The sequence below is a fragment of the Conger conger genome, chromosome 12, assembly GCF_963514075.1.
Source record: "Conger conger chromosome 12, fConCon1.1, whole genome shotgun sequence".
Classification (NCBI taxonomy): domain Eukaryota; kingdom Metazoa; phylum Chordata; class Actinopteri; order Anguilliformes; family Congridae; genus Conger; species Conger conger.
The window spans coordinates 19407579-19427849 of NC_083771.1; the positions used below are offsets into that span (position 1 = coordinate 19407579).

Below are 20271 nucleotides of genomic sequence, written 5' to 3' on the forward strand. Positions count from 1 at the left end.
CCTTAACTTTGCTACTATAAGCTACAGACAAAGCACAAAGCAAGCAGGACCAGCAGAGATGAAGTGACCAAATCTGGACACTGAGGTCCACAGCTCAGAGATACAAACTCCAAATGGACAAGCTACTGAAAAGGCAAGACGGGCAGTTAGTGAATTTACAAAAGCTGACTGGCCAACCTTTCCCTTTCTCAAAAAGTGTAAACTTCAACACACGACTGAAGGCTTCTGGTGCCTCCACCCTACCCCCCACACCCAACCCCACCTCGCCCGCCCGCACCCCTCCCCACGCCCCTCAGACACGTTCACATTCTTCCCAACTCCTGAGACAGAGGAAAGAAAAAGCCTGGAGCTTCTTCTGTGCAGATCTATGGCTGACTAAGAGTCAAAGCAGGATCTCATGATGGCCTCGCGGTCAAACTTGAAGCTGAGGAAAGATCTGGAGGTGAGCGAGTGCTGGTAGTCCCCGTTGCAGGCGGCCGGATGCCCGTCCGTCCGTCTCGTGGGCTGCTCGTCGTTGGAGCTGCTCATGTCACACGCTGCGTCTGCGGACAAAATGGCCGCCGTTAGTATCCCTTGGTTTTCTCCCCAATCCTCGTAGCTACAAACAGCAGAGGTGTCAAATCGTCCTCCAGGGCTGGAGTGCAAGTCAGCGATTTGGCTGGAGTCCACACACCGGTCATAATTGGCTGCCGATTGAAAGGAAACCCCAAATAGCTGAAAACACCGCAGCTCTCCAGGACTGGAGTTTGACACACCCGTTTCATAGCATTCACCAACAAGCATGTGATGTCAGCCACATCTCAAAGACATGAGTTGGAGGAAGGCACTTCAGGTGTATCCCACACAAAGAAAATGCACCCTCCTTTGCTCCACTGGTTTCCAATAAATTAAACTACTACACCTGGATTTTAAAAATAATACATGGCTTTTTAAAAGCCAAGATGACCGAACACTTTTGTACTTTGGTTCAACCCAACCCTGAACTCACCCATTTCAAAGTTGTCCTGAAGCCGTCTGGGCTGAAGTCTCTTGTCTTCTTTCTAAATGAACAGTAAAGGGTTAAACTGGCCGAATTCACAGCTCAAAGTGCTAGTGGATAAAAAAAACAAACCTCTGACAGAAATGGTTTAAAATAAATTAGACAGATCAATTATAAGAGATTCAGTTAAACCAGGGGTTCCCAATACTTTCCCTATCTACCCTCCAGTAGGTTTTCACTCCACTCCTAATAAAGCACACCTCCCTCAACAGCGAGAGATCTCCTTGAGCTGCTAATTCGTAGAAAAAGCAGTTTTGAAGGGGTTGAGAGGGGAAGGTTTAACTTACTGTTGCCAGTTGGAGCTTGCCCTGCTGGGCATTGACCCCGTTCGCCCGCTTCTTCAGGTTGGGAGAATCCTGGTGCTTCTTCCCGTTACCTTTCAAGCCATGGTTCTGGACAGAACACAGAATCTCTGTTCAATTGTGCTTTTATCAGTTCGGTTGGGCGTCTTTCTCAGTGACACTACGACACACCCAGGGCAAGGGATTGAACTGGCAACCTTCCACCCCCTTTGGTAGAAATGATTTCTGATGTAGAGATTAGCCAAAACTGTGCTTTAGCCATGTGTGCTTCCACCATCAGCCAAAGTGCAATTTCTGAATGCCACTCCACTTGCATTCTCCACTTGCGTTGGCTCATTTCTACATTGATACAGACTGGACACAAACTACAGGCTCTTACTTTTACTTTCAGTAATTCTGCGAGGTCGTACTGACTGGACTGGCCAATCGGCTTCTGTGGTTTCTGTTTAGGCCAGCCCTCCCCCGGAGAAGCCTCAGCCAACACCTGGTTCCGCCTGGCTTTGGGCCTAAAAAAGAAACATTACATTACATTTCATTTAGCATACAAAGTAGTGCATATCAAGGTCAGCAGAACATACAGAGCACGTTGGATAAGCTACAATACAATAAGCTAAAATTCACAAAGAAACTGTTGTACAGCCATAAACATCAATTTCAGTACACATGACAAAAAGGCCAAGTAAGTTATTCGGACTAGCTACAGTACCGTACAAGAAATACAAATTCAACTGCAGCTAGATGACACTATAAAATACAAGGGGCTAAAAATTCTGATTCATGAATAAACAAATGGCAATGGACCAGGGTATGCCTGCAGAGGAGTCCAGGTGCAGTGCGAGGAGATGAGTCAAGGTGCAGTAGATGAGTCCAGCTGCAGTGTGAGGAGGATGAGTCAAGGTACAGTAGATGAGTCCAGGTGCAGTGTGAAGAGATGAGTCCAGGTGCAGTGTGAGGAGATGAGTCAAGGTGCAGTAGATGAGTCCAGGTGCAGTGTGAAGAGATGAGTCCAGGTGCAGTGTGAAGAGATGAGTCCAGGTGCAGTGTGAAGAGATGAGTCCAGGTGCAGTGTGAGGAGATGAGTCAAGGTGCAGTAGATGAGTCCAGGTGCAGTGTGAGGAGGATGAGTCAAGGTGCAGTAGATGAGTCAAGGTACAGTGTGAGGAGATGAGTCCAGAAGAAGTCTTGGCAGTGACAGAGCGGTTCTTCTGGGGATGGGGAGGTCATTCTACCACTGGGAAGCTAGGACGGAGAAGCTCCGCATGTGGCTGGCAGGATGTACAAATCTCACAGGATGATGACCCTTAAAGAGGGCAATATGGAGCAAGTAATTCCAACGAATTTCCATACCTGATTTTGTCCATTAGCGGCTTGCATGGAGTGCTACCATTGGAAGCAGGTTCTTCATCGCTCTCCGATGATTCTCCTTTACGTTTGGCGATCCATTCTCGTAGCGGTCTGTCAACGGTAAAGCAAACCGTAAAGAAGACAATTTTAACGGTCAACCTTTTAAAATGTCTTCCTATCGCATATTAAAGTTTGAAGCCATAACTACACTATGGCTAATATTATACATTTATACATTTATCCAGATCCGAATATATTTTAATTCAGGTTGTCATCCTCTTACTCAGTCTAGCAATGCCTCTAGGTTTTCTATAATGCTAGATGATAACAAAAGCTCTGCATTATTGGCAGTTTTCCAGTCAAACGTCAATGCACCACAGATTGCATGAGAGATGCCCCAGTGTAGACAGTGACTGCTGTTAGTTAGTAGCACTATGTCGGGCAATCACACTTTCAATTAAAAAATTGGCTATGAAATTGACTCAGGAATTTGAAACACAGACAGCATTGGGTTGGTTTGCAAATGCATTACCACTTTAGATTTTTGCCACATAACTTATGTTCTTGTTTTCAGCATCTTTTTAATATACACCAGTGCTCAAAAATCATTTCACAATGAATATAAAAATATAGATATTTTTTTAAAAATGAAATAAAAAGAAAACACAAAAAGAGTTTGTTAAAAGCACAAACCTCATGAATGGAATTGCCATAAAGAATTTGTTGGGAGCCAGTCCAAGTTTTGACTTAGGAGTCATGTCATTCCTGTGACATGGAAGTTGCTCAACACGGAACCATTCTATATTCTGCAACACAATGTAAAGCAGAATCTGAGAAACAGTCATTTTAACCACAAACTTGAGAAATATAACTGAGAAGCCCCCAGGCAAATACCCCCAGGCAAATACCCCCAGGCAAATACCCGAATTTCCTTTCTGGTTTTCGGGTTAAACTTGGTGTCCCTCGGAACTCCGGGTATAATGTACAAACGGGCCAGTTGATCGGTGATTTTCTGCTCGATGTACGTGTCTTTGCAGATGCGGTCCCGAATATCGAAACCCGTCTCTTCTAGGACCTTAAGAGATGAAAATCAAAAAATCTCAGTAGTTTTAAATGTACTCCGAGTCAGTCACACTGTACACTGTTCTGTAGACGAAGGGAAATTAGACGCAAAAGACAAAACGGAGCCTACCAATCAGAAAACCTTCATCTACCCAAGAGCCAAAGCATTAGTCAAGGACAGAGACAAAGTATTATCCATATAGAAAACACATTGGATAAGACCAAGGATTAATTCGTAATTGTATTCTACCATGAGGTCAGTAAATAAACTACATGACTTGGTAAAAAAATTATTGTTAAAAAAGGACCCCCCCCCCCACACACACACACACGCACCCACCCACGCACACCCTACATTGTGCCTTTATCCTTCAACTGCACCACCCTGCCTCCCCTTCACTCTCCCCCTTTCCCTCTCACTGCGACCTGGGTGCTGAAGTGTATTTCTGCACACATTTAGTCACACATGAGAAAAGCAGACTCACCTCCCTGACAGCGCAGTCGTGGGGCGCCTCGTCCTCGTTCACCTTGCCCTTGGGGAAACCCCAGCCCGACTTGGCCAGGTACCCCTGCACCAGCAGTGCCTAAAGGGGCCCAGAGGGCTCAAATTAAACCAGGATGACTACCCGATTCCAGCTTCATCAGCTAATGGGCAGCCTTACAACCCTTAAACAGACCTGGGTTAAAGAAGTCTGAAACACTTCACCTATACATACATGCACAAAATACACATTATATAATACAGCATTCACACAACTGGCGTCCAAAGTACATACAGTAGCAGAAATAAAACCAATAAAATAAAGCTTTTTTTTTTTTTTTTTTTTTTTTAAATCAAGTGAATGAAATGAAAACAACCGGAATAGATAAAAGAGGAAATTAATATACAGTTATTCGGGTAAAAAAAGCGGGTTGTCTACTCACATTGTCAAGCGTCTCATCGAGAATAATTGCACCGTATGTGGGAACACCCATTTTATATTCTTTCCACTGCTCTAGAACCTTCTGAACATCCTCTCCATGGGGCAGCAGAAAAGGACAATGATTAAAAAGTAGCTTGTGTTAAGGAACTTACCATCTCTAGAGGGAACACATGCAGCTGTGGGGAAGAGCAGGTTAAGAACGAGGCCTTAGAATCCCATTCCATACTAAAGTGCCACTCGACAGTCAGCCACTCGATCAGTTTTCCCTTTCTTCTCACAATGGATAAGGTTGTGAGGCCAGCAGTATAGACCTGATGGCACTGAGACACATTTTATGAATGCAGGCATAAAGCTGGTCCAGGTCTAAAATTCAAACTTGTTTCTCTGTAACTTCTCTAACTGAAGCCTGAAGGGTATCGACATGCTATATCAGTGCACTTTTTAATCCCAGCAACCACCAACTGCAACCCAGATTTATTTCAGAACCCTGGTGATACACCCCCTTTGCAAGTTATGCTTTCTGATGATACATTAGCCTAACACACATAGATCCGCCGATCTGAACAATTGCTGCAATAAAATATAAAAACTGTCCTATATTTTTTAACTGAAACGAAACCTAAAAAATAGATTCCGTAGGTAGAGAAACTATGTCTGTCAAGTCACGCATACACCACTGTGTTTAGTGTTAAAGGATATCAGCTTTGGCAAAATCTCTTATCCCACACTGAGGTAATCCTGGTGCATTTTCCATACTGAAGTCCAGGTAAAACCAGTGGGCAAGTTCAATCTGGAAGCAAACTCTGATGGCATTGTCCCTTTCTTCACTGGGAATGTGGAGGATGAATCGGCTATAGGGGAAGATAAAGTTATGTTTTTACTTGGGTCAGTGTGCAATCTTATTGCAAAACATAGGTCGATCTGCTACCGTGGATATGGGGAAAACCAGATACTGTAAAGTACGACAAAAGTCTTTATTACAGTTTCCTTACGTCATTAACTTGGGTAAAGAACCCGGAAAAAGAAGTTCGTCATTTAACTTAGACGAGTTAGCACAGTAGAGTGGGGAAAAAAGGAAAGAATAACACGACCTGGAGAACTTAGCTAATAAATTGAGATGATAAACTTAGCTAATAAATTGAGATGAAACTAACTATTGTATCGTTTTTTTTAATGCGTCTTTTATGTCATCCAATCGTTCATTAGGATATAATTACCTTCCGCATTGTGCAATTAGCCGGATATGAATGCGATGTATTTAGCAAACGTTACACATCGAATTTACTTTAAGTTACTCTTAATGTCTGCAAAAAGTGAAATCTCCTTCAACAAGTTTCCTTTTGCTTCGCTGGCTAGCTAGCTTGCTACAAAGGCAAATTGTAATATGTTCCCCTGTTCCTACAACCGTTACGTTAGCTAGGCTAGCTAGCGAGTCAGTAGAGCTAGATCTATTTTACCTTGCGCGCCTAGCAATGGGCAAATATTTTATTTGATTTGACTGCATTACAATGAATATATTTCCTAACACACAGCTTTTACTAAATAAATTGTTACCTAGACTTGCTGGATATCTGGACAGTTAGCCAAGTTACTAAACTATTCAAGTCGCAAAGCTAGCCAACATTGTTTTGGTATAGCTTGCTAACGTTCGTTGTATTGAACTAACGTTAGTGGTTAGTATCCTAGCAATGTTTGTTAGCTAGCTTCTTAGCCTTAGCGGGCTAACTTAACTACATAGAACATAGCTAACGTTAGCCAATTACATGTGCTTTGTTTACTCGGATTGCATTATCTAGCTGTCAACAACATGTCTAGCTAGCTAATCGAATACCTGCAGAGGTCGTCCAATATGCCGGTGGGAATCTCCCCTCGTTTCGTCTCCATGATGAGGATGAGAACATCCCGAATTCGCGAAACTATTAAGAGGGAACAACAAACAGCGTGCTACAACCAAATTCCCAGCCCTCTCATGAAGAAAGTTAGAAAAACAGAGTACATTTGGCGATTCTGCTGTCTGCTCTAGTGGAACTCTAACTGCGAGAGTGTAAGCAGATCTAGTAGACACCAGCGCGCAATCATGCTGATCAGTGCTCAGAGTAATCTCATAACAAAACGCAACTTTTTTTCAGCAGTGACCTGCTAGTGCGAGCTAGCAGTAGAAGCGTGAAGCTAGCAACAATAAGGAAATTACTTCCCGGTAACCACTAGAGTGATATATTTCATAATAAAAGTTAGGACTTTTACTTTCTTGTCAGTAGTAAGTCGGACATCAGTTTATGCAGGGCAGCTTTCTCACCTACAATTTATTCATCACTCAGCAAGAGGTCGATGTGAGACTTCTTGTGAGGCATTTATTGCATTGCCCCTCCCCAGCGATCTACATCAATTGCCGCTAATTAAGTACAAACAGTGGCTGTGTTCCATAATTCGCATACTACTCTACTACATTTTAATGAAAATCATCCTGAAATTTAGTACAAGTAGTATGCTAGTATGCAGTTTGAAGCACAGCCAGTGACTGGCAGCAATGTTCCCAAGCTGTCATATGCAGCTTTCAGTGCATTGAACCGCAGACATATTTACAGTGTTAAGTGGTAAATATATTTTTATTTCTAGTCAATGTTAAGTAGTTCTACAGATAAACGGAGGTGGAACGTTGAGGTCAGAACAGCAGAATCTCTTGCCATCTTCAAGCGCAGACTGAAGACGCACCTCTTCAAGCTGCACCTCTCCCTGTCCCTCCCTGTTGACCTTAATTGTTGTCTTTACCTGTGATATTTACTTGTGTTTTAGGATGTTTTTGTTTGGCTGGGTAAGCGGTGTTTGGCTAGGTATACGGTTTGTTCATACATTTGCGTGTGGTTATGGGTATGCACTTTGTTGTACGTCGCTCTGGATAAGAGCGTCTGCCAAATGCCATTAATGTAATGTAATGTAATGTAATGTAATATATTCCCACATACCTTGCTGCATACTACTACAATTAAATTGTATGCAGCAATGTAGGCTTAAAAGGTGACGAAAAATGTGAAATGAGATTGACTGAAATGAAATGAAAAATTGAGATTTAAACCTTTTTATTAAATTTGGATAGTTGCATAATAGTCTCCTCTATCATGCTTTAGCGGTTCTTAGTGTTAACTCGTCCATAGGAAAATAGGCATTGTTTGGAATTGACAAGTAGTATCATTTTGCTTCCTGCATAATATTTGAACTCTGTTCCAGAACACCCCGATGTCAATGGAGTGCCCTGTAAATTATAATCCTCGTGATGCTTGGAGAAAGCCAAAGGAAGCTTTCAACCCACAATGTCTGCTGCCATTTTCGAAGATTAGGATATGTTATAGTCTATAGCTACTCATATTCCAGATTTGTTTTTACTCGCTTAGTTCGCTTAATTTTATTCCAAATTAGGTTGTTGTGTAATGTCTAAAGTGCTACAGCCGCAACAACCTTTTATTTTGGCAGAAAAGTTAGCACATTCAACCCAGAAGGCCAAACCGAAGCCAGCTTCACGGAGCTGTTTATTATTGTGTTTCGCGGAGCTACATTTTCAGCTCAATCCGTCCACGAAATGGGTCGAATCCACAGACCGGTATACATTCTAATTTAGTTATATGGTCGAACCATTACTGCTGCGAGTCGACACAATGACGGAGTGTTCTCATACGTAAAAACAAACGTCATCAACCGTGTACCAATGACATTGCACCAAACGTAGCCATTCCCAACAAGTGCGGTTGAGGAAGAGGAAGAATCAGGGAGCGTCTATGCCGCTGTTGTCGAAGACAGCAGAATCGCCAAGCTACGCACATTGCGGTTTTACCTCATTCAGTTTGCAAAGAAGTTGTGAGCGTATCGTCGACTATCCCCCATCACGACAGACGTGCGTAGTGAGAGGGAAAGGGGAAGATTGTGCATTGTTCCGGAAATTTAGGCCTTATATTTCAACGAATCCTAGCTGTACATAAAGACCGACTTTCCACAAATAATTGTGCTGTATCTCTCTGCCCCAAAATATTAGGCAACTGTTCACTGCATAGGCTACAGTAACCTATATTCAGCAGCAGATTATTTGCTAGGAGAGCCATCAATAAGCATAGCCTTTAGTTTCAACACGTAGCTACTGCGGATCATCACGTAACCTATATTGGTTAGCCTTCAGTAATTCTTATTTCAGTATGTTGCCCTGATCTATTTTTACATTGTAATCCAGCATGGCCAAATTAGCATTAAAACTGCATTCTATTTTTCACAAACTCCACCAACTTGCAACTGAATCAGAGACATTTAATTATTCATGCCGTAATGATCAAATTACGAGTAGGCTACCCATGGAACAGCATACAATGCAAAACGCCCTTCACTCACAAATGGCATTTAGCGCAATACATTTGAAACGAAGGGTACAGAACACTGATGTTGTTGCTCATAGCTGAGGAGACACAATCACGTAGGCCTATCCTCGTCCTCATATTCCTCATAATTTAATTTCAGGACACCTTTGCACATTGCACCAATCCAAATGGAATGTTTGATAGGATATCTAATATGTAAATAACACCATAAATAAAGAGAGAAATAAAAAATATGTTTCATAAGTAAAGCTCCTGGTCTTCCATGAACATGATGTGATGATGTGGTCTATCATGAACACTTCCAAACAGAACTAACCAAAGTTCGTTTTTGTTTTTTCTCGGAAGATTGGCACTTCGATTAAAACAGTTGTCAACTCCTAAGTAGGTCTATGGGACGACCGGTAGCGAGTGGATTTGTTTCCGGTATCTTTTTCAGTACCGTTAAAAGAGGCAACCTACTATAGGCTACAGGATTCTTGAGAGCAATGTAAAATTAGCTCCACTCCACAGTTTAAAATCTGAGCGCTTTGCTACACGGAATGCTTTGTTGTCGCTTTCAACAGAAAATGTCATTTTCTTGAGTTATTTTATACAACAAACTGTAACAAAACAAACATAGATCAAGAGGGTTACGGGTTACAGTAGCACACGTTAGATTTGGCACTGTCATACTATACAGGCACTGCACAAGGGTGTGGCTGCAGAAATTTGCTGTGACGTCCTGGTTAGCCTGCCTCTTACGGTGCGTCCACTGGTGTGCTGTAAAAAGCAGGACAGCAGAAGCTTGCATTGCCGTTAATGGGTGTCGCAGTTTAGTTGAATAGAATAATCGGACAAAAGCTACTAACTTACTGGAAGGAGAAAAAACCATGGCACAAGGAATAAAAGAACGCTTTGACAAATTTCTCCATGAGAAAAATCTTATGACAGATGTGTTGGAAAAGATCGAGGCTAGAACTGGAGTAAACAGAACGTATATTGCACTCGGTAAGTCACAGTTATAGCCTGTATCATGCAATGAAAAGCAATAGGGCTTCTTTTCGTTAGCAAGAAAAGATAACAGTAGCATACAGTGGCTACATAGGCGAACGTTGATTATTGTCCTATATTGAACAGAGTAATTTTTACATTTCTGTTCAGTTGTCTCTATGCTACGTATCTTATTTTGTTTAAATTCTCGTGACGCCTTTGTGTAAATTGTGAACTTGAATGAGATGAATTGCGTACCGTAAAATGCAATGGGCATGTGCGCCATCACTAGGCTGCCTTGTGACTAGATTGTGTTTTTTTAGGAAAAGAAACGGAGTAGGCCAATAGGCTAAATCCCGCATGTTGTTTTGTACTAAACTCAAGGTTGTGTTGCTGGTAGCCTATGTCATATTAAATGCGTTTCCTGGTGTAGCTATAACATTCTATAACTTCTCTTGTGTTTCAGCTGTCATCGCCTTTGTTGCGATTTACCTCGTCATTGGCTACGGCGCTTCCCTTCTGTGTAACCTCATAGGATTCGGATACCCTGCATATGTCTCGTGAGTTATTCTCCCCAAAATGCATAATTTTTCAATTCAACATGTTCACCCGGTTTAAAATGATCATTGCAACCTTGCTCTATGGGCAGTAATGATAATTTGAAGGCATTCTGGAAGTGTCTCTCCCTTTCTTCGTCCACTCACACTTGCAAATGGAAAGAGTGGCCTATTCAGTTCTGCTTTGACGATGGGAAACACCAATTGTACACATAATAATGTGCGCTCCTGAAATCACTCCGACGATTGCTTTGTTTATGGGGGGAGTGGTTCATGTTACAACAAATCGCTGTGTACAAAGTAGCCTGTACAAAGTAGATGTGGATATGTCAGTTTGTTTAGTAGGCTGCCTTCTAATACCAGGATTCATGTCAGCATGTTAGAGTTGAACAATATAGGCTAATCGATGTATTATTACTGCAACATTGTCACCAAATCTGGAATATGAGTATAGGCTATAACATCTCTTCAACAGAATCCCGGGCTTTTAACAGGGGGCCCGCGAAGGCAGATTGCTGTATGGGGTCCCTTGCCAGACTCACTATGCAAGGTCTATATAGGCTACAGATTTGGGGGATATTTCAAAATATAAACCATGTTTTTAATATAACCCTTTTTCTTTTTGTGATGGGGGTCCCCTAGATGTCTATGAGGCTGGGGGGGGGGGGGGGCTGGATCAGAAAAGGTTGAAAAATGCTAAGGACCACTGCTTATGTGCGGGTGGATTACTGTGAAATTTAGCGAAACATCTTATAGTGGGTGAAGGTTAGGGGCAGAGTTCCTGGGCTAACTGGGATTGTATATAGGTGCGCTAACGTTGACGCCGCAGTAGCTAGTGTCACTGTTAATCGTTGTCGACAAAGGGCGCTGTGATTATCTGGTTTTTCCTGATATGTGACTTTTGGGCCACATTTGCATGCAGGCACTGCACTACGTTGCTAATGATTATGTTCTGACTGGGATTTACCGTTGATTTAAATATGCCGCTCAGTTTTAGCTAGGCTACTGTTGTGCAAGATGCGTTACCTGCTCGTCTGTCCGTTGCGCTGTCAGAATTTAACCCCTTATGTCGCACCGGCGCGGGTTTTCACTGTATTATTATTATTATTATTTTACCTTTCAGAAGATACCAGGATTATGCCTGTAGTCAAAACTGTTAAAGTAAACATTTTTGTGTATGTCATTGTCAGGCGTATGTTAAAAGGGGTGCTCTGCATAAGGCGTTAAATATAGGTATCATAGCACCCTTCGCTCATGTTTATAGACCCAAACCTTTGTTTGCGAAGCTTTTTGAACTCGAACTGCGAAATTGCGTTATGAGAAGTGGATCTTAGTCCTCGGACTTAAACCCCACATAAAGCCTTTGTTCTGAATTGAAGAGAGTAGCCCGTAAGTACAAACAACAAGAATCTTGAAACGTTCGGCATGGAGAAATGGTTCCCAAGTGTGGTCTCCAAACTTATCAACCACAGGAAAATGCTCAGTGTCGTTTTCTTGCCAGGGTACCAGTAATTGTGAAACCTACTTTTTTAAGAAACACATTTATTTGAGTTATTTTTGTTGATTCCATTGAATCATTAATAACGTACAGTGTTTTTGCATGTTGGAAAAATATACATAGCCGGTAGAGTATATCTCAGTAAGGGTGTTACTTATTTTTTGTGCTCCATCTCTATCATGGGTGTCAGTAATTCTGAACCTGATGCTAAGCTCCACCTGTCAATCATCAGAACTCAGTTTTAGGAGAACATGGTATTACGGGCTGATTTACTGAAGTGTGTTTACATGCCAAGACCTTCTCCCCAAAGCCATGTGTATGTAAAATAATTTACATGAACCAGGAGGGTTTTGAAGCTGTGCTGGGATTGTTTTTCTGAGCTTAAAAGTTTAAATGGGTATGCACGTTTTTCTTAAATGTGTCCTAGTGTGCCCCCTTCTTGAAGGTTGTCTTTCGACTGAATCTGCATGATGTGAGATAAAAGTCTGTTATTGCACAGACGTAAAACCACAGGAACTTGAGTGACTCATTTGTGTCAGCAGTTGCCACGGCTTCCCCACACAGTTAGGTCCACGTGTCTTACTCAACTGATCTTTGGCACGTCATTTTAGAACTGCTCCTGACCAATCCATATTGCTGTGCTGTGCAAACAAAATGTCGGCTTTAAGTGCAGCGTACAGACTGAATAATTCAGCACTTCCTCTCTGTGGCTGTATGGCGAAACTGCAGCCATGAGCCAATGAGTGTCAGCGTTCATCAGTATAACATTCAAGCCAGATTCTTTGTGCATGGTTCACAATCATAAGTTGATGTATTTTAATGACAGGTACTCTATCCTATATAATTTAGGCTGTCAGTCCATCTTCCCATTAATATAATGCAGGGTTAGGCAACCCTGGTGCTGGTGTGTGAGAGTTTCTAGTTTTTGCTCCACCTAAACCTATAACTGCTCAATGAAACATATGAGAACATGTGCTGGAGCTATTCAGCTGTTTGGCCATTCAGGCTCTGCTATCAAAATAATGATTTTAATAGTTATATATAAAGAATTAATAAGTATTTAACAGTCATACTTATTCATCTGTTATGTATAACTATTAAAATAACACATAATAATACCAAAATTATGCAGTTGTGTTGTTGCTAGGCTACCATAACTCAATCAACATCATACGCCAAAACAAACACAAAGGCATACACAATAATGTTTTCTTGCCATTTTCTTTTTTGTATTTGTTTGTTTAATCAAATGAAACCAAATGAAATAATGAACTTCTTAATAGTTTTTTTAGATAAGCAGGATGGTGCAAAGTCATGTTGAAGTATCAACAGTCTGTTTCCCCATGATCTGTTATCTTCTGGATACTGAGCAGAATATAGCCTTTAAAAAGTGCAGCCAGGGCGTGCACTTATATTTGACCAATGAATCAGAACTAGGAGAGTCAAACATTTAATGAACAACTCATTTTCAGTGGCAGGAACCTTTTCTGTTTGTTGTCCCTAAATCCAGCAAAGTAGAATTTATTGAGATATGGTACCAAATTCATTGTGTGGTTTGATTGCATTGCTTAAACCCTTAAACAGTCTGATAGCATCTGATTAAATTGGGCCCATTCTTTTTTTATTGGTGCTGTTCTTCACAACAAACTATAGGAAACAACAGTCTTATTCTACTGCTTTACTCACGTCCAGGTTTTCGCCTGTGTGTGAGTCATTAATTAAAGTGTCATTTCCTGTGCTCTCAACATTTCCACAAACATTGCTAACATTGCATTTACGGTAGCATTTATGCTGGCTTTGTCCTCAGCATTATGCTAGAGGATGTGAGTTATTTTTCCTCAAAGCCCATAGCCCATTGTACACTTAAAGGTTCCTCTAAATTCAGTATTTTGCATTCATACCTCATTTGCCCTAATTCTTGGACCCACTGCTGAAACTATACTCTATCCCAGGTCATTCCTTGCCATGGCACTGGGTTTGGGCCTGCTGATATAGATATATACACTAATCTCAGTCTCCTTTCTGAGCTGTGACCTGTACACACATGCAGGGGACCTGTACAACTCGGTACCGTGCAGTTGGGTGGCGCTACCTGCAGGCACACATACACGCTCTCATAACGTAACGTAAGATAACAAAACACAACATAACATAACACACTTTTGTAACATAACGTAACACACACACTATCATAACATAACGTAACACAACACAACACAGCATAACATAGCATAACATAACATAATTTAGCATAGCATAACATAACAGTGAGAACAGGCCATTCAGCCCAGCAATGCTCGCCTTTTCCAACCACTAAAGCTTACCTACTGCTTAGTTTGCCTACAAACCGAATAGGATCTAGCACCATATCAAGCCTGGCCTTGACTCTCACACTAACAAACACACAAACAGGCGCTCTCACACACTGTCACACAAACATATACTCTCTCTTATCTCTTATATCTCGTGCTCTCTCTCTCTCTTTCACACACAAGACTGTGTGGTGAAAATAAAATGAAACCTCCATTTGAAAGTGACCAGAGGAGGAGTAAATAACCACAGTGCTGGAAGGCAGCTTCAATTCTGCCCTTTCCTGCATCCACCAAGAGTGCAAATGAACAGAATATGGTTACCCTGGCAGTTGAGGGAAGCAACGGATACATTACTTTGTTTATTTTGGTTCATTGGTATCAACTGCACACAGAGAGAACACATAATTGAATAATATGCAATGTTCAGAATTAAACATTTGCAATGTTCTCCCTGGGCTTCAGTGTAGAATAAACACACTTCTATGTATGCTTACAATTGCAGGAATATCTATCATATATGTGCGCATGATCTTGCATTTGCAAAAATGACCATAAAAGTGAAATATGCAAATATGCATATGCTATTTACTACAAGCTGAACAGAGTTTTGAAAAAAATGCTATTTGCATTGGCATGTGTTTGTAGTGCAGGTTATCAGTTTCTTAGCATCTTGTTTAAATGTTTTCATGCAATGGGTATTTGCTCATGTGACTCTGCCTGCATGTTTGGTATTCATTTTTCAGTAGTTCGACTCTATTGAATGTTTCCTGTACTATGATCTCTCTACTCAAGGCAGTGGATCATTTTAAACACTTTTGCCATATTCTGATAAAAAATCGACTCCCAAATATACTGCATTTGGTGTGGTGTCCACTTTCAGGTTCACAAATCTGTAGTTGAACCTGAAGTACCTGGAATGGTACAATACAGCAACATGCCAAGAGCCCTATCTCATTTTGCATGGTCTAATGTTTGAACCTTGCTCTGTAGAAGTGCCATGTATAGCCCAACTTTCTGCTTGGACAAATCATTTTGACCTTCCTGACGAATTTGTCAAACATTTTTGGTTACTTGCTGGTCCAAATGCCACTCCCAATGCCACAACTTGAGTATTGCAAGTGAAATGCAGTTGGTATTCAAGCCTTTGGGGGTTTCATTGTATTCTTTCAACATGTACCTTGCGTTATCTGAGACAAGTCCAGTTGCATTGTTGAAATCAACCTCAAAGCTCAGGAGGCACTTTCTGATGCAATCCATGACAAACCTGTAATTTACAGCAATCCATGTACACAGTGTTGGTAAGAATAGCTTTTGAATGGGAATTGATTTAACAGGTGTATTCCATTTTCTTGAGATTTAGCAGATCAGTCACATTGTCATGAAGACCCAAGAACTGCCCCTGAAACTTTGAGATGAATTTGTTAGGAGGCAACAAGCTATAGGAGGTTATTTAAATATATAGATAAAACTTTGCATTATGAGAAAATTTAAAAAGCCACAACCCAGGTGCTATCAGGATCAGGTGGTTTAAGTAGTGCCCATCCAAAGAAGGGCATTTGCCAGAGAAGTGAACAACAGGCCAGCTCCAACACTGACAGGGTTGCAGAGCTGATTGACTGAAATGGGAGAAACTATCCAGAGATCAACGATCTCTTTGCCACTTCACAGATTGGATCTACTTGGAGGAAGGGCTCGATGGCAGCCATTTCTGAGAAATGCCAGCATTACGTAATGTCCAGCGTTTGCCAGAAGCCACGTGTCAGACACTGAGAGCTAGAAGAAGATTTTATGGTCTGATGTGATGTAGTTGAGCTCTTTAGCCTCTTTAACCTAAAGGTAAAGCAGTATGTTTGTGCAAACCAAACACACTTCATCCCTCAGCTAACATCATCCCTAATGTCAAGCCTGGTGGTGGCAGCATAGATGATGCTGTGGCTGTTTTTTTAGCGGGAGGGAATGGAAAGCTTCCTCAAGGGCAATGTGGCAAGTCCTCAAGGACAACCTGTTTCAATCCACAAAATGTCTGTGTTTGGGGTGAAGAATCATGATCCAACAGGACTGTGACTCAAAGCACGTGGAAAGGGTCCTGTTTAAAAAAAAACAGCTGAAGCTAGGTTTTGAAACAGCTGGTGGCTGGTTAACCGGTTCAGACCAGCACCATACTGGTTTGATCAGCTCAAGCTGTGTTTTGAAAGAGCTGGTCTAGCTGGTCATTTCAAGCTGGTCTATCTGGATTTCACACCAGGGAGGAACACCTTAGAAAACCAAACGGTTGCTTCTAGAATGACCCATCCACAGTCCAGGCATAAGTCCCATTGCACATCTGTGGAATGATCTGGAAAGTGTTGTCCATTGAAGCTCTCCACCTAACTTCCCATGGTTGGAATCATTCTGCATGGGGTAATGTCCAGAAATTCCAAAATAATCATAATAAAATAACAATAATAATCAAAGAGAATAGTAGTTTGCTTTGCTTTTGGCAAACCAACAAAAAAAACATGTAGCTGACTCCTGAATGCACTTGTGGTGTGTACTGAACAAATTCAGGAATGCATACTCAACCATTTTGTTGACCTGTGCAGCAAGTTAACGGGTAAAGCAGACATGCGTCTCTGAGCTCTCTGACTGACAGGCACAGGCTCTCCTTTTAGACTGCAGCAATCCTGGACAATCTGAATCTGTCTCTCTACCTTCAGAGCTGTGCTTCAGGCTAACATACATTAGATTAAGACAAACATACAGTGTAAATAGTCTTTTGTTCCTTCAGCCATTCATCTACTAAACAGATTGTAAGGAGGACAACCTGTTAGCACTTAGGCTATATACCAGCTATGGGGTTTATTTTCTCTGTTTTATACTGCCATGCGATTATTTCATGTTTTGTATTCTATGTCATCTTAATGGTGGACATGAATGTTTCAGATAATAATTGATCCCAATAATTGTTGGGATAATACTGGAGTCTGAGTCAAATGTGTCGCTCTGTTTCAGGATCAAAGCCATCGAGAGCGCCACCAAAGACGATGACACAAAATGGCTGACCTACTGGGTCACCTATGGGGTGTTCAGTGTGGCAGAGTTCTTTGCTGACATCTTCCTCTCCTGGTTCCCGTTTTATTACATGGGAAAGGTAATTTCTGTGAATGCCACATCAAGCATTTTTGTATCTTTAATTTTGTATATTTTGCGTCCAGACCATAGACCGTAGAAATATTGTGGTTTTGCATGTGGTTTCAATTGGGCATTCACAATACATTAAATACTTTGAATGCCCACACTTATTTTTGGGCATTTATAGTATTTCAAAATGCTGCTGCATTTAAAATTAAGGAATGATTTTCAGTATAAATAAAGGCATGGCATGAAACATTAATCATGCAGTGCTGTTCTTTCTGACAGCAGTCGTTTCCAAAAGAGCTATAAAAAGGTAGAAAAGGACAAGGTATATGCCTTATTTAAATGACTAAACTCATTAATCATGCCTGACCAGTTTGGAAATACCCAGTGAACATTTCTGTGGTGAAAAGTTGGCGAATGCCAGTCTACACGCTCAGGTGAAAACCCAGCTACATTTGTCTTCTAGCTGACTAGGAAGGTTATCTGGGTAAAACTATATTTTCACCCCTCTAGGCATGTACAGTAGATTCCAGCTTTGGCTCACTGGTGTTTGGGGTAAATGTTTTTACATAAAATGCTACAGGCTACAGATGTTTGAAATGATGTCTTGTGAGTCATCAAGTATTTGATGTAGGGTGTGTTTGTGTGCATCTTCTCCCATGGTTTCAGTGTGCTTTTCTGGTGTGGTGCATGGCTCCAACTCCCTCCAACGGCTCCGTCATGATCTACAACCGGATCATTCGTCCCATCTTTCTGAAGAACGAGGCTCGGATTGACAGCATGGTGAAGGACCTGAAAGACAAGGCCTCTGAGGCCTCTGACAAGTTCAGGGAGGAGGGTGAGGGTCCCACATCTGGAGATGTTTTTTAACACTTTCAAATGTAGATTTTTTAGAATGTTTTTAGAATTTTTTAGAAATTTCAAGACAGTATTCTAGAAGTCCATTGCTTTCAATTGCCAGTAGTGATTGTTACATCAGCACTTGAATGTTCAGTTGAGAACATTCAAATATTTGTGAGCCTATAGCCTTAAAAGGCTAATATAGAACAATCTAACAGCCTTATAGAAACATACATCATAAAACTTATTTCATATCAACTTTTATTTACTTCCATTAAAACATAATTATCCCAAACCACACCAGTCATTAGACTGCAAACAAATGGTTTGTCTGAAAATTGACTGACTGAATTGACTACTCAAGAGCCACAATTCTGGTGGTGCTCTAGTGGTGTCCTGTAATGTAAATGTAGCATGTTGAGAGGAATCTTTACCCTTGAGTAAGTAAAAGCCTTATAATTCAGCATTCCACCCCAGATCGAGTAGACACGGGATTAAAAGGCCTAGTCCTTCATTAACCCTTCATTAAGGGTAGGTTTCTTGGAATGCTTTTTCCTTTTTTTTCTTTTTTCTCCTCAAGTCAGTGTTATTGAACCCCATTGGTCAGTTGAGAACAGGTATTTGTGATTTTACAGCTAAAAGGATCTTTGTTTTCTCTTGCAGCTAAAAAAGCAACGGCAAACCTCATTTTTGAGGAAAAGAAGAGCTCCTAAGATGATCCTGGGATAAAAGCCCGATCGAAAACAGCGTAATCTCTGAAGTGAACTGTGTCACGAGTCTGAATAAATTAATGTTGCCTTGGAAATTTTTTTTATCGTTTACTTGGTAAACTAACAGGAGGGTTAGTTTTTAGGTCTTGTGCACTGTTTTCCCCTGTTGAAGTAGCGGTCTGCCGTAATGTTGAAGAAGATGCAAAGAAATCGAGTGCCTATGGCTGAACCTCCACCTTATTTAGAAAATCTTTCAAACCTTTATGTGGTGTAGCTATAGGCTAAATAAGGCCTCTGTGCTGTGTTCACCCTGCTATGCTGACACTCCCAATAAAAGAAAACTTGCTGTTATTCTACAGTTTCCAGTTGCTTGTTGTTCCGATTGCCTTCCCAAACAGGCTTGCCATATTGATGATATCTCCTTTGATTTATGTGATTCGGCATCTCCGTCGAGTGGTTGTTGGGCACGATCTGCATTCCAGACCTTGACATTTGCGATTGAATTTCAATACATTGGCATATAAATTGAAAGTATAATGTATAAATCAACGTACTAGCTCCAAACAACCTTTGGTTTCACCATATATACCATTTGTATGGTGTCAAGGGACACCGATACGACTCATATTATGTGGTCAACAGACCTGTGGAAGGGACAAACTAAAGAGAGGGCATGCAGGGGAGGTGGAGTACAATGACTCTTGCATATGCACTACATCAAAAACAGTCACTGAACCTCAGACCTTCACAAGAATGGATGGTAACAGGATTACTCTCTGATGTCAACTAAATATGTGACCACCATGTTTACATTCCTGCTGAAGATCATGTTAATGGGTTCCCGACGTGACCACAAGAGGGTGCACTAGTGGAAGAGTGGCGAATAAAGAATCGCACACTTTCTGATACAAGCACCAAACCTGGTACAAAGCTGGCTCCCAGACAAAAAAAAAAAGATATGAAATGGAGCCATCAAAAATTTGGCCCCTGAGGGTACTTTCATGGAGTCTAGAAGTGAGGGGAGTCTACCATCTAAATTTTTCAGTTTTTTCAATCCTTAGTTTGGTATTGTATTAAAAGCATTTACATGTTTCACCAAGTCTGAATATATGTGAATATTTTGTAATTATTGCTGGCCCCATGTTTAATACATTTACATTTCACCTCGCTCAGCCCAGTCCTTAAAACAAATGTCTGTACTCAGAGAAAAATATGCACCCACCACTAGAACTATGGTCAA

General features: G+C 41.2%; 2 protein-coding genes across 2 annotated transcripts; one reads left to right on the forward strand and one right to left on the reverse strand.

Annotated features, from left to right (window-relative positions):
- Positions 1-289: 289 nt before the first annotated feature.
- On the reverse strand, positions 290-6828 carry dcp2 (decapping mRNA 2). The gene is made up of 11 exons (XM_061263667.1): positions 6502-6828; positions 5370-5521; positions 4672-4799; positions 4233-4331; positions 3608-3760; positions 3379-3491; positions 2689-2796; positions 1721-1847; positions 1327-1431; positions 989-1040; positions 290-542 (listed from the first exon to the last, which is right to left on the reverse strand). The coding sequence occupies exons 1-11, from the start codon at positions 6552-6554 to the stop codon at positions 376-378; spliced, it is 1257 nt and encodes a 418-aa protein (XP_061119651.1). The 5' UTR covers positions 6555-6828; the 3' UTR covers positions 290-375.
- A 2884-nt stretch (positions 6829-9712) lies between these two features.
- reep5 (receptor accessory protein 5) lies at positions 9713-19382 on the forward strand. The gene is made up of 5 exons (XM_061215750.1): positions 9713-10015; positions 10464-10557; positions 17356-17494; positions 18151-18319; positions 18985-19382. Exons 1-5 carry the CDS (start codon positions 9898-9900, stop codon positions 19032-19034), a joined length of 570 nt encoding a protein of 189 aa, XP_061071734.1. The 5' UTR covers positions 9713-9897; the 3' UTR covers positions 19035-19382.
- Positions 19383-20271: the final 889 nt, after the last annotated feature.

Excerpts from the sequence above, each read along its gene's own strand:
- dcp2 (XM_061263667.1), bottom strand. The coding sequence starts at position 6,554 with ATGGAGACGAAACGAGGGGAGATTCCCACCGGCATATTGGACGACCTC. Across the intron at positions 4,800-5,369 it reads AAGAGATTTTGCCAAAGCTG|TTTTTAATCATTGTCCTTTT; the intron begins ATATCCTTTAAC and ends AACACAAGCTAC. Across the intron at positions 1,432-1,720 it reads CAGAATTACTGAAAGTAAAA|AACCATGGCTTGAAAGGTAA; the intron begins GTAAGAGCCTGT and ends TGTTCTGTCCAG.
- reep5 (XM_061215750.1), top strand. The coding sequence starts at position 9,898 with ATGGCACAAGGAATAAAAGAACGCTTTGACAAATTTCTCCATGAGAAA. Across the intron at positions 10,016-10,463 it reads CAGAACGTATATTGCACTCG|CTGTCATCGCCTTTGTTGCG; the intron begins GTAAGTCACAGT and ends CTTGTGTTTCAG. Across the intron at positions 18,320-18,984 it reads TGACAAGTTCAGGGAGGAGG|CTAAAAAAGCAACGGCAAAC; the intron begins GTGAGGGTCCCA and ends TTTCTCTTGCAG.